At 40.4% G+C, this 15070-nt stretch overlaps 1 protein-coding gene across 1 annotated transcript in view; it reads right to left on the reverse strand.

The window, feature by feature from the left end:
* Window positions 1-847: 847 nt before the first annotated feature.
* Window positions 848-15070, reverse strand: part of ERICH3 (glutamate rich 3) — a 104329-nt gene continuing 90106 nt past the window's right edge. Inside the window, 3 exon segments of the mRNA XM_042948614.1 lie at window positions 848-918; window positions 921-3236; window positions 6902-7027. Of these exon segments, the coding sequence (XP_042804548.1) occupies window positions 848-918; window positions 921-3236; window positions 6902-7027 (2513 nt within the window).

Here is a 15070-nt window from a genome sequence, read left to right on the forward strand (position 1 = left end):
TCACCATGCTACTGACCAGCACTGCCAGATTGGGAACCAGCTCAGACAAGCACAATGATTTTTTTTTTTAAGATAAAATCTAAAGTTCTAGTGAGACGATTGGGTGCATCTTTCCCCACTCTTTCAGTCTTCTGGAAGACATCTTTGAAATATCCTGAAAAATAACAAAAAGGATAGAACTATGAGTAAAATCACTCAGGGTAGTAGAAACAGGCACTTAAGGACATGAGGCATCAAAGAATTAGCAGGAATGCAGGAAATGCTAAAAAAATATTTTTGGCCTTTAGTTACAATCTTCAATATTTTACATATGTTTTCATAATTTGTATATATTTTTAATATTGTCATATATTTTATAATTTATGCAATATCTATATTAAACTTCACGAAAGCTGCAGAAATGAAGGCAGAGAGCCCATTGCAAGGCAAATAATCACAGCCATCCTTTTAACCACTAAAAGGGAAATGAATTCGGGAATAGAGAGTGATTCTTTTTGTCTGTGGTACATCCCTGTGGCCCATTCTCTTGATTTCATCTCTGGAGCCCCGAAAAGGAGCCACGGATTTCACCACTGCAGAGAGCTGTGCCCGCAGAGCAGAGTGTGACTCAGGGGCAAAAGGAGTAGAAATGGGTCGGGGGTGCATGTTGGCTCCACCTGGGCCTTACCCAGCCTCCGTCCTCCTGGGCTTAGGGTTAAGCAGCACAGAAGTGAAGCCGCTGTGTGCAGCTGCATGCAAGGACTGATGAGGCTTTGAGCCCACGGGGAGAGCAGAGGACCTCAGGTGGGGAATCTGTTTAGTCCTGCGAACAGAGCAGGCTTAAACTCACCTTCTGCCACAAAGTCTCTTAGGCCTTCATGTTGCTCAGGGAGACATCTGCGTTCTCACTTTCTCTTTCTCTCTCTGCACTGTAAACGCTTGCTTCTCTTGGGTTTCAGGGCAATCAGGCTTTGCAGGGAGTGTTTCCACCCCCTGTAGACTCTCTCTCCCAGGCTCTGACTCCCTCCCTGGGGACATTCTCAGGCTGAATTCTTTAGCTGCACCCAACTCCTTCTCCCTGGCACAGCCCTCCAGGCCTGCCTCGGCTCCCACCGACTCCGCTCCCTGCGTGGAATCAAGTCCCCCGCCCTCTGGATCCTGCCCTAGCTGTGGGGCCTTCCCTCCGGGATCCGAAGGGTCTCGTGGAGCCCCCACCCAGGTCCCTGTCACCATCTCCACGGCCGCCACCTCCCCCGTGCCCAGCGCTGTTTCCTCTACCACTTCCACCTTCTCTGCAGCTGCCATTTTCCCCGGTAAGTCATCCACTTCGTGCCAAGGCCCCTTGCCAGCATCATCTGACAAGGAGGAGGCTTTATTTGCCTCTGTTTTCCCCTCAGCCGTCTTCACATCTGCCAACACCTCCCTCTTCTCCTCGGTGGCCGTTCCTGCCGCTTCCCTTGGGTGGAGATCTTCATCAGCCACCGCCACTCCCCCTTGCAAACTCCCAGCCCCGTCTGTGTCCCCATTGGCCAACACTCCTGTCCCCAGGGGGCACTCTTCATTAGCCTCCTCTTCTGCGTCCCCACCCATAGCTCCTTCACTCAGCTTTTCTGCCTTCATGCAGTCTTCCTCAGAAACACCTTGGGTCATCACTGTGACCCCGGCTCCTTGCTGCCCCTGCACGGGCCCTTCCTTATCCCCGCCTTCCAATCCTGCCAGGCTATCTTGATCTTTGGCTGCACACTCCTGGGCCTCACCTGTAGCTGTGGTCATCACCTGGGGCACCTGCCCCTTTCCCGCTAGCTCAGTTTTAGGAGCTCCTAACACCCCCTCCCCTTCAGGGCCTGGCCCCTGGTTCTGCCCTGAGGGAGCCCCGTCCTCCTGGGGGAGCAGCTCTGCTCTGTCTTTGGGCTCTGGGTCCTGGGCTTCCCTCAGTCTTTCCCCTCCTTCCTCTCTCCTCAGAGCTGTTGTGTCTTCCAGTGACTTTTCGTCTGCGGGTGCCGCTTCAAACATGGTCACCTCTGTCTCTCTCAGTGAATCTCCTCCTTGCGGCCCTGTGTCTCCAAGTGATTCAGATGCCCCCATGGGTGCCTCACCCTCAGCATCACACTCCATTTCAGCTGGGGGGACTTGTGTCTCTTCCTCAGGTGTCACTTCCTTCGCGGTTCCCTGCTCTTCCCCTTTAAAGTTTTGCTCTTCTTCTAAAATGTCTTCACCCTGATGTGCATTTGCCCTCCTCACCTCTCCGCTCTCAGATTCAGTTTCCTCCAGAGGTTCCTCTGGCCTCTCAATTTTCCTCTTCTCTCTCACTACACCTAATTCCTTGGGTAACATTTCTTTCCTGTCATCTTCTTTATTAGATTCTGGCTCAGTCTCAACCTCCTCCCTTTCAGCATCTTCCTGACAAAGCTCTTCCAGGCTGTCCTCCAAAACTCCCATCCGGGGAGCCTCAGCCTTCTCAGAAGTTGAGGAGCTCAAGGGTGTCTGCCTTCCCATAACTACCTTCCTTTCTTTGGCTGGTTCTTCTCCCCCAAGCACTGCCTCTTCTGAACCATCCTCTCTCTCAGATGCAGCATCTTCCATGGCTCCCAGGTCCTCTACCTCTGTAGATGCTTCCTCTTCACTGTTCATCACATCAGGCTTTTCAGGCCCTGCCTCACTCACGGCCTCCCCTCTCTCAGCCTCTCTCATTTCCACTGTCACTGCCTCCCTCGGGGCTGCTGCCTCCTGCACACACTCTAAGTTCACAGCCGCTGCCTGGCTTGCAAACACTGTCTTCTCCGAGCCCTGCTCCTCTTTGGCAGCCACTTTCTCTGTCTCTAGCACTGTAGGCAGCAAGGCCCCCCCTTCAGGAGCCTCATCCTGACCTTCATGCAGACCTCCAGAGGCTCTGGCTGCTTCTTTCCCCCTGGGGCTTACCTCCTCTTTACCCAGCCTCTTATCCCCTTCTGCTTCTGCCTCAGCCCCACGAGTTACGCCCTGAGGGATCCCTCTTTCCTCTGTAAACTCTTCTACTAATACTGGCTGCTCTGCTGTTGGCTTCCACTCCCCCAAGGGAACCTCATTAACCCCAGCTGTTCCCCACCATGCTGCATCCCCTTTCCCTTCTATTGTGTCCACATCCCTGTGCTGGGCAAGTTCAGCTTCCTCCACTGCCTCTTTCTTCTCCAGTGTGTCCACTTCCGAAACAACTTGATTGGATTCCTTGTTTGAGTTGAGTGGTACCCTTTCCTCCAACACAAAATTCCTATTCAGTGCTGCAAAATAAAGTTAGAAAGCAAGGTTGCTTTAATCAAAGTGCACAGGGAAGAGAGATTGTGTATAATCATACATGAGATATATATATATAATATCAAGGAGCCACTGATATATATAAAACATTTCCTCGATTCTAGGATGCCATCGACTACATCATGCACCATGGTTAAATAATGGCTCTTCATGATGAAAAGAAGTGCTATCAATTTAATGGACACATTGATGTTAAAGGAAAATTGAATATCAGAAATGTTAAAAACAAACAAAACCCCCATATCTTACAGTAATCTCTCTCTCTCATGCACACACATACCCCTGCACACACACACACCTCCTACTTTCATTTGAAATATTAGGACTTGCAGAAAAATACACAATAAGAAAAATAGTAATTCACTTCTTAGAAATCATTGTTCCCTATAGCATCATAATATGCCTGTCCTCGGCCTGTGTTTCTTGTACTCATGTGGGCATTCGGCAACACAATCACAAAAATACAGTGTGAGCTGATTATTATCCCACACATTACTCCCACATTTTAAAGCTACTATATCTAGATTTAGTCATCAAATAACTTTATAGCTCAAGGTAAGACTTTTTACTAAAGACACCAATTTGTATTATAGGTCAGGATACCTCCCATCTAAGTTCAGAAACTGATTTGCCTTTGGCAAAACAGGATCACAGAACAAGACAGAACTTTGTAGTCTGGGACAAATTTCAACATAAATAACCTTCTTGAAGTTATTTCATAAGTTCTCATCCATAATTCCCTGGCAAATCTGGGTGTACTAGCCATCATACTTCAATAAATGTAAGTTCAGTATGTTTCTTAAAAGCTTCAAATACATTTCTTACTATTTAACAAATACATGCATTTCTGTTGAAATGACCCACGCAAAATAAATAAAGGTATGCCGTGCCAAATACCCAAAGCATTTAAATTTTCCATCTGCAGAATAATACTTAGGGAGATAAGAATTTCTAAAATGGTCATCTTAATAATTTCGCCATCAATCTAGTCTTTTTCATTTATAGAGGCTCCTGGACTAGATACTATAGGTTATCACACCAGTGTGTCAACCTCCAAATTATATAAACTTATAAAGTGGGCAAATGTGTCTTCCTCATATTTTTTATTGCTTGGCTTTTTGGTTAGCCATCTAATCCCCACCCCCCACCCCACTGCCAACAATCTTCCAGAAACCTAAAGCCCTGATCTTCTTCCCTATTCTGATATCCCATTCAGGACTGTCTTATCATTCCATTTCCTAACACAAAACACATCTGTCCTTTGTGGCATTTCCTTGGTCTCTTGCAGCTATTACAATAAGCCATTTTGAAGTAAGGCAGTGATAGCTGATATTACATTCCCCTTAAAAATATATTTGGAAGGTAACTTTTGATGTCTTCTTTCAAAGAAGTAACAGAAATTTCAGGCCTGTCAATAGGGTTGGTGCTGACTTTTATAGGTGGTCCTCAGCATGTCACAGCAGTTATTTACTAAATTGTACCTAAAAGCTGCCAGAGGGAAATGTAGAGCCAAATGTTCATTCAGAGAACACGTAGCCAATTCACCTGAATTTTATTTCATTATTCATATTTCATTTCATCGGTCCATTGTATCTCATTTTAGATTATTACTGGATTTAAAACAAATTAAAACAAAGTGTGTCAAGTCTCTTTAATAGTATATTTGTTGCTATTCAAATTCTTGCATGAAATTATATTAATAAGTCAGTTATGAAAAACATTTAAATAAAATTCTCTGTTTTGCTAAGCTAGCCTTTAAATTTATGGATTAATTAAAGAACATTAAGGAAAATGGGGGAATAAAACTGCCTAGCCACCATATAATAATATACTGTGCCTAAATTCTGGGAGAGAAAGGGCTAATGGCATCCAGCTGAGCTATTATATGAACACGAACACCACGGGGTAGTCAGACATGACATTCCTGAGGTAAGAGAGAGAAAGTAATTGAAAGCCTTCTAAGAAGTATCAGTATGAAAACATGACATGTTTTTGGATAGTAACATCATGGACTTTTGGGGGAAAAGGAATATAAGAGACCAAGCAATATTCATAAACAGAGGCAATTTGATTTAGTGGAATGAGTGTGGACTTCAGGGTCAGATAGATCTGGATGAGAACATCAGCTCTGCCACTTCTATGTGTGTGAACTTAGGAAACAATACCTCTCTAAGCCTTCATTCTTCTATCCATAAAATGGGAATAGAAATGCTTGACTCACAGAATCCTTGTGATAGTAAACCATAAAATGCTTAGCATAGTTTCTGGCACACAGGAAGCCCTGCCGAGTCTTCCACACTGCTCTTCCACTGCTTACAATAAACCAAATTTTCTTGCTTGAATCAGAGTTGATCAAGAACAACTGCCAGGCCCGCCTTGCAGAATGTCTGTGAGCACATTGGAACACCTCTGGTGGAATGCCCACCACAAAGGATTTGAATTCTCTAAGCCCTCGGGCTCCTTCTCCTATAACTTGTCTGCTGCATATTCAAGCATCACTGGCGGTCTCCACATTACTCAGGGGGGAACTGGAGCTCAGGGAACCGGCATATGTGCAAATATCCTTGCTACCATTTATTGTGAGTAATAATGTCCTTTTTCTCTGACCCAGGAGACTTGTGTCTTCTGCTAGCACCATGAAACCATGGCTGGCAAACTTGTTTGCTTGAAAATGGGGTAAAATCTCAAATAACCTCACAGTGCTTAATGACTGTCATTAAAAATTAGAAGTCGGGGTGGGGGGGGAGGGAGGGTGCCTGGGTGGCTCAGTCGGTTGAGCATCCGACTTGGGCTCAGGTCATCTCACGGCTCATGAGTTCGAGCCCCACATCAGGCTCTGTGCTGACAGCTCAGAGCCTGGAGCCTGCTTTGGATTCTGTGTCTCCCTCTCTCTCTAGCCCTCCCCCACTCATTCTCTCTCTCTTTCTCTCTCTCTCTCTCAAAAATAAATATTCAAAATTAGAAGTGGGGGTAAAGTGACCATAGGATGAATGAAATGAATAACCCCTCCCCCTATATATACATACATAAATTCAAATCAGGGTGGTTTTAAAAAGCCTGCTACTAAATATGGGGAAACCTGATTTCAAGGACATGGGATGTTTGCCCCAATGCATAGGAGTCATGGTGTGTTGAGTCACTCTAATTGGAAATCTTGCAGCTGGAATACTCACCACCAAGAGCCAAGTCATATGCTGATGGCAGCAAATTCTTCCCCAATTTTAAAAAATAAGGAGTTCAAATAAACCATTATGAAATGTGCCTTGGCTCTCCGGGTCTCCAGTGGGTCAGTTAGGCAAATCTTCCTCTCTAGTCAACTGACTGGGAGGCCGACTACGAAATAAGACTGATCTGAAAATCCCTACCAATATTTTGTTTTATAACCTAAAGTCTTTTTTCCCTCCAAGCTAGGCACTAATGCATTCAAAAAAGAATAATAACCTTCATATCTGATGTCAGCTTTAAAGCTCCCCTAAGGCCTCTCAACCACCTCCTGCCATCAAATTCATTAGTTGAAAAGAAAATAAAGGTGGAAGAAGGAGGAAGCAAGGGTCGGAAGATGAAAGATGGAAACGAGGCTGTCTTGCAGAGGATTTCTAAAGGTCTTTCCTAGGTAATGATGTGCCCTTACCTGCACCTGTGTCAATCTCTGGCTTCCTCCAGTGCTTCTCCTCCTCGTCTGTGCTGCTAACACCAGGCTCAGTGTCAGAGTGACAGTGGCAGCCAGGTTCCACAGCTTCTGCTACAATCTGCCCAACTGATTGGAGATCACATGAGATATCAAAAGGCATAAAAACAGGTCATGGGAACATTGCTGAGCTATTTCATATCATTTCAACAAGTGGGGTTAATTTTAAAGCATTCACATTAAAATGTGATCTTGTTTTTAAAATCTATTAAGATTAAATAGCTTCCAAGCCGTAATTTCAAAAGCACAATGGAAGATTATGAAGTACAGAAATCCATGCAAAGAAGTACTTCAAACAAAAAAGACAATAGCCAGAAGCAGTGACAGATTTGGCAAATGCACATGCAATGAAAAGATTTAAAAAGAGGTTTAGTTGCCTTTTCCTTTCTAGAAATACGTGTTATGGCTTTTATAACACCAATCATCACTGCTCTTTGAAATTGCTGAAACTACCAGAGCTGACTATACTATGAACATTTCATCCATTAGATTTTAGTGATTTGACCCCAATACTTGCTCCATGTGGACAGAGCAAAAAAGGCTATTGCATGATTCCTATATATTTGACAATGAAAGCTGTTGTAGAAATTCCTGTTATCTGCAGCTGATTACTAGTCATGGAACTTCAGAAACACAACAACCTAAGTTCAAGTCCCATATTCCATACTAACTGTGTTACCTTCGGTAAGTTCTTTGACTTAAGCCTAAGCCTCAGTTTACCCATCTGTCAAAAAAGATACCTACTCAGTGATTATTGGAAAGATTTAAAAAGTAATATATGTAGAGCATGCTTATCTTTCACTTATTAGCAGGTGCCTAAGCATTTAATAAATAATAGCTCTGATGTTGATGAGCATGTCTATTATAAGTATAACCACCCAATCTGGTAGGATTCTAGGCAACACTGTAATATCAGTTGTCTTTAGCTTCTGACATGTTCCTGTCTACATCCCTTGCCTATCATCTGATGATCCATGTTCCTAAATCCCTGACATCTACCATTATGCCACCTTCTGGTTAATTAAAGCTCACTGGAATAACACATTCTAAATAACACATTCTAAATAAACACATTCTAAATAAACACATTCTAAATAACACATCTAAAACATTAGACCTAGATCTGCCCTCCCAGATAAGAACCTATCTCCAAAATACCCTTTCCTTCTTCTCTCCCCTCCTCCCCTCCTCCCTCCCTCTATATCTATATTTCTCTTTCTCTTTCTCCCCCTCCCTCCCTTCCTCTCTCCTTTCCTTCCCTCTTTTCTTTCTTACTTTTTCTCTTTCTTTCCTCTTATGTATTGTGATTCAATTGACCCAAAGACTGTACTTCAAGAACAGAATTAGAATGGGTCTCTTGCTCACCTTAAGGTGAATTGCTAAGGGGTAGTTACTTACTGATCCATCTGTGTTTGGAAGCAAATAATGAAATGTCTGTGTCATGTGGCTTTTGGGGGGGAAAATGGAATGACTTAACTTTATTAATCTTAAGAGAACAAGCATGAAAGTGAAAATAGGTGCATCAAATAGTTCAAATATGTATTCTGTTTAAAAATTTTTGAACATCAATTTTCCTCATTCATCCAGTATGCCAAATAAAAAAGTTTTTTACAACAATATAGTTTAGAGATGACATCAACTCATGACAATTAGATTATAGTTGGGTTTGTTATCAAGTCAATCTTTATTTTAGGAACATAGTACATATAAGCTAAATATCATCTTGCCCACTATAATAATGTTAACAGTATATTACTAATGAGTTTAAATAAGCAGTGTTTTATGTCCTTGTGTATAAATTTGCTTGGCTGATTTCTTAAATAGAAATCCCAAAGATGGTGGGACAGGAGGATGGGAGCAAGTCTGATTTCATAGCAATTACTTGAAGCTTTGTTTCATCAGAGCCAATGAGACATCTGGGTTTTTTTCTAAGTAACCTGTAGACTATAAAGGAATATGGTTTATTATATAAATATGGAGTCATTAGGTTGTACACCTAAAATAATATAATGCGCATCAATTATACCTCAATAAAAATTTTTAAAGAAATATGGTTTACAATAATAATAATAAAAAACAATGATTAAAATACACAATTAACAACTATTGAACCAAAGACTATTCTAAGAAGCCAAAAGGTATTAGCATAATGTGGAAATGACAACTCACTCAGAATGGACAGTGAAGCATGTAGTCACTCTGTCTCAGGACTGTCATCAGCACCTGGCCACGTCTGCTGGCTTGCCCCTGGAGGGTTAGGCTTTGGAAGTAGATGAGAAGGCTTTTGGAAGTAGATGTATAGTTAGGTGATGCCTGCTTCAGATTTAGCAAGAATGGGACCCTGGCCTGAGCATCAAGGACTTATTAGGTATGAGACCAGAAAAGGCTTCACTTGGTCATTTTTTCCTCAGATGTTCTGAAACTGAAACTTAAAAGCAAGAACTTGGCCAGGGTCTAACCTTGAGGGTTTCTACACAGAGGAAAGGACTGTGCACGCTGATCCCTGGCACCAGCAATGTGACACATCACTTTGTGTCCTTAACTACTTAGCTCTTCACCCCCCGAGGCTCCTCTCCTTCCCTCTCTCTAAAGATGACCATTAAAAGCAAAGGTAACTGTCAGTTCTCATAGCCTTCATAGCAAAATAGAAGAGGCTCACACAGAGAATTTCTTAGAAAAGCACCTTTTCCACTCAAATGATGTAGAATATTTTAAGATGTTTTTTAAATACCAAAATATTATTATCTGATAATGTGAGCTTTTTCATTATGAAAACATTTTAAAATAATATATACAATACTTTCCTTAACTAGGGAAATATTCTTACCTAAAACCTTAAAAGACTATAAAGTACCAAAAAGAAAAAAAAAAGGGGGGGCACCTCTGTGGCTCAGTCAGTTAAGCATCTGACTTCCAGTCAGGTCATGATCTCACAGTTTGTGAGTTCGAGCCTTGCATTGCACTCTGTGCTGACAGCTCAGAGCCTGGAACCTGCTTCAGATTCTGCATCTCCCTCTCTCTCTGCCCCTCCCCTGCTCAAGCTCTGTCTCTCCCCCTCAAGAATGAATAAACATTAAAAAAAATTTGTTTAGGTGGATTAAAAAGAGTGGGTTCTGTGTCTTTGTCTCTCTCTGCCCCTCCCCCACTCATGTTCTCTCTCTCTCTCTCTCTCTCTCTCTCTCTCTTTCGAAAATAAATAAAACATTAAAAAAAATCCTAGTTTCACCATTCAGAACTACTACTTAACATATGGGTGAATCTATGTATTTTTTTAGCCTCCTGTTAGTATAGATGGCATTTTTACCCCATTTTATTCATTTACCAATGTATTGTGACTATTTCCACATATCATCAAATAAAAAAAGATTCTTCAGTAACTGCATAGAATGTTCTAATAAGTTTTTACTAAAATTTGGCTAACCAGGGGTGCCTGGGTGGCTACACTGTTTAAGCGGCGACTTCAGCTCAGGTCATGATCTAGTGGTTCACGAGTTTGAGCCCCGTGGGCTCGAGCATCCGGCTCTGTGCTGGCAGCTCAGAGCCTGGAGCCTGCTGCAGATTCTGTCTCCCTCTCTCTGCCCCTCCCCAGCTCATTCTGTCTCTCTCTCTCTCTCTTTCAAAAATAAATAAAACATTAAAAAAATTTGGTTAACCAACTGCCTGCTGTTAAATTTTGAGTTATTTCTATTTGTCCGTGTGTGTGTGCGTGTGTGTGCATGTGATTAGAAAGCTATTTTAAGGGGCGCCTGGGTGGCTCAGTCGGTTGAGCGGCTGCCTTAGGCTCAGGTCACGATCTCGCGGTCTGTGAGTTCGAGCCCCGGGTCAGGCTCTGGGCTGATGGCTCAGAGCCTGGAGCCTGCTTCCGATTCTGTGTCTCCCTCTCTCTCTGCCCCTCCCCTGCTTGCTCTCTGTCTCTGTCTCTCTCTCAAAAATAATAAACATTAAAAAAAAAATTTTTTTAAAAAAGAAAGCTATTTTAAATACCACTTATAATCATTTTTGTATTTTTTTCTGACTATTCCCTTAAGGCAAATTCTTGGAATTGGAATTACTGGCTCAAAGAGCGTATTTTTAGAAGCTTTGATACATGTTTTTTATATGTTCTTCAAAAAATGAGGTATCAAAACTAACAACTTCACCTGTAATGATGAAAGGCCGTATGTCCCCATGCTTTGCCAACAATGCCACAATCTCCTCCAATTATTTCTATATTTGATAATTTTGTAATTGAAAAGTGGTGACAAGAATAGAGTTTTCACTATTAGTAGGCAAGCTTTCTAAATACATTCCTTCTTCTCTGCTTGTTTTGAAACAAAATAAACTGATCCCATCTGAAAAAATGCTAATAATCCTGAACATTTCAGTAGCAGGAGAAAGTTTTGCTAAGAACTTCTCATCTTAATTTTAAGAAGGTATGAAGTCCATAAAGGCAAAGTGAAGACATATCCAAGTTTATCCCAAGTTCCGGGTCACCTTGAATACCATCCGTGTGTTTCAATCGTTCTTTGCGTGGCCAATTACGTTCCCAGCTAGTCACCATGACAAACTTCATGACTAACACCATCTACCTACACCGTAAAGATGCTCCTGTGTTACCTCCGGCATTGAAACATGGCCCACACAAACCCAGGATTAATTACAAACTCAAGACCACAGCTGTTCGGAGATAACAGCTGCAGAGAGCTAAAGTCTGTCTTCCACACAGTAGCTAGAATAATCTTTCTAAAACTTCCACATCATGGCATCTGTATGCTAAGACTTTTCCAGTGGTTTCCTATCTCAGAATAAAATCCTCCCTTTGGCATGCAAGTATCCTCCCCCCCCCCCCCCCACCTTACCCCCATCATCTTCCCCCACTTTCTGTCTCTCCCATTCTGATCCTGTCACACCAGCCTCCTTTCCGGACCCTTCACTCAGCAACTATGCTCCCCATATTTAGAGTTTCAATTTGTTATTCCCTCTGCTTCCTGTGCTCTTTCTTCAGATGACCACCCCTTTCTCAAACCATTACTCTGCCCTCTTCCCCTGATTTATTTTTCTTCTACACTTAGTCCAGGATACCTCATTACTTGTTAATTTTTTACTTCTCAGGTATATCTCTCACTACAACATAAACTCTGATACGGGCAGGGACTTGATGATGTTCACACCAAGAACAGTGTGGCATAAAGCAGATAACCAAAACATATTTATTGGCAGACGAAATCTATTGGAACAAATAACTGTGTGCTTTCACAATTCATCCAGAAATGGTATTTGGACTGCAAATCATAACACATGATTGTCTTGTTCTCTCATCAGGACCATCTAACTTGCCTGCATGATGATCAAACTGAATATTACTTTAGCCATAACATTATTTAGGTTTATATTTCCTAGCCAAGCACTATGACATCTTCCCATTTACATATAAATATATATTTTACTTTATATTACAGTACTCTATTCTTAATATTTTATTTATATTCGTGATGTATAAATTATATTAACCTCACAAATTAATCTACCTTAATTGTTTCGCCATTACAACATAAAACAAAGATCGTGCCATAATGCATTAATACAGCTTAAACTGAAAATAACAGAGAAAAATAGCACAAAAATAACACTGTGCCCTATCATATTGAATTACTTCCCAAGGACACTATCTCATTGTAGCTAGCAATTATAATCTTTCACTTTACCCACTTCACTGCATATACACATCTTTTATATCAATTCATCTGATTTGTTGGTGACAAAGCTCAGTTAATAATGTGAGATATAACATAGAAGGAAAATATCACTTTACGTTATCAGTCTGAAAGGTATGTAGGCACTGAATATAGCACTTTACTACTTTATCCACTGCTTTGATTTTAGGTAAAAACAATTCAGATTAAGTTGTGTTACTTTGGACACTACAAAACATCATTAACTGAATGTAATTTTTATAGCCCACAGACCTATTCTTAACATAATCACGGCTTTTATTCTAAATCTGGTTGAAAATGATTAATTTGGCACCATACAAATATGAGAGATAATCTTCTACACATTACCTCAGCCCCCATTTTGACCTAAGGTTCTAATCAGAGATCTAAGTAAAATAGTACACATTTCAATCTTTACCACGCCTTCTAATCTAATTTACATAAGCTGTGTTTTGCAGCATAGTCACCTGTGTGACCTTCACTTCAAGCATTAACTTCGGTTCCATCCCTCTCTCCCTGAGCCATCTAACTGAAGGCTCAATTAAGAAAAAGGAACTAGCCATAACCTCTTTGCTTGGCATCAAGCAAATCAGGACCCAGCTTATTTTATCTGAAATTTTCTTAGAATGTTTATTCATATAAGGGTCTTTGAAACTATTTATGACTTCTCTTAATCTGTTATTTTAAGTATTTACAAATTCATTGTATCATTTCCTTGAATATACTTAAAACATCAGCACCCAAGAGTTATAATCTATGCATCCTTGAATTTTGATAGTATTAATCCTTCTACATCATTCTGAGCATTTTACATGTTTTTTTGTTTGGCTGTTTTTTTGGGTTTTGTTTTTTTTTTTTTTTAGTCTACCAATGTTTTATTTTCTACCCTACTTTATTATCTTTGTCTCTGGGCCTCCATAACCCAGAAATTTTGTTCTTTTGTGGAAGATGGGTCATAGAACAAATCTACCCATTCTTGCACAGAAGGCAACATATTTTTAAGAAAATTTGCAAAGTTATAAAATAAGCACTACGATGGAATACTATGTATAGTAGATAAGAGTAAAATACAGTTATGTGCAATGATATGAAAAGATGTCGAAGACACAGTACTAAGTGAAAAAAAGCAAGTTGTAAAACAAAATGTATCATTTCCATCTGTATGCAAAAATAATATATGTATATATGTAATACATACATTCATTTATATATGTGTATAGAGAGAATTTTTTCTGGAATCAGACCTAAAAAAATATTCTCCACAGTTATGACTCTGTTGCATGGGAAAGAATAGAGGGAGAAAAGGAAAACTAGCTTTCATTTCATTTTCTTTTCATTTTCTCTGTCCCATATTGTTTAAACTTTTCAACCAGGCTTTTGTAAAAAACACATTTTATCAAAAGCATTAAAATGTAATCCAGAAATTACACTTTTTGGAACTTATCCTAAGAAAATAACTATAGGCTTTAAATTACCCTAGGTAATAAGATACTAAAGTCCTATTAACAATAGTGAAAATAGGAAAAATATAAATATCAATAATCGGGTAATGATTAAATTATATGAAAACCACAAAACGGGATAACACGCAGACACGAAACATATTTGTAAAGATTACATAATGACATAAAAATGCTTATGGTATAACATTAATAATAAAAAGCAAGATAAAACATTTTATAAAAAATATGACAACGTAAGTTTGTAAACCCAAAGTTTAGAAACTGACCAAATGTTGAAAGTAATTCCTGTGTGTGTGCTAAATCTATGGGTCATTTTTTAAAATCTGCTCTTCTCCATTTTCTAACTATTATTTCATAAGCTATTAATAAAAAATAAACACTAACAGAGAGTCTTAGTACATGTGTTAAAGCCTAAGAAAGATTAAAAATGTCACAAACCTTGCCATCTAGTGTTGAACCTGCCTTAATAAAAAGATAACAGGGGCACCTGGGTGGCTCAGTCAGTTAAGCGGCCGACTTCGGCTCAGGTCATGATCTCGCGGTCCATGAGTTCGAGCCCCGTGTCCGGCTCTGTGCTGACAGCTCAGAGCCTGGAGCCTGTTTCAGATTCTGTGTCTCCCTCTCTCTGACCCTCCCCTGTTCATGCTCTGTCTCAAAAATAAATAAAACGTTAAAAAAAAAGTTTATAAAAAAAAATAAATAAAAATAAAAAGATAACAAAATGCTTTAGAATTATAGATGTTATCAAATCAAGAGTACAGACTTCTCATAATATTTAAGAAAAATATTTAAGATAAATCTACACACTCTTCATTTCACACATCTGGAAAAAAATAAACCACCTCACTTTCTTCCAAGTGGCATAATCCTAGACTAATGTTTCTGCTATTCCATCCATCATCTAAATACAGCCTGCATTATATGCATCTTACTTTTCAAAAAGATGTCTATGTACA

This window comes from Panthera leo, chromosome C1, assembly GCF_018350215.1.
Source record: "Panthera leo isolate Ple1 chromosome C1, P.leo_Ple1_pat1.1, whole genome shotgun sequence".
NCBI classification, from domain to species: domain Eukaryota; kingdom Metazoa; phylum Chordata; class Mammalia; order Carnivora; family Felidae; genus Panthera; species Panthera leo.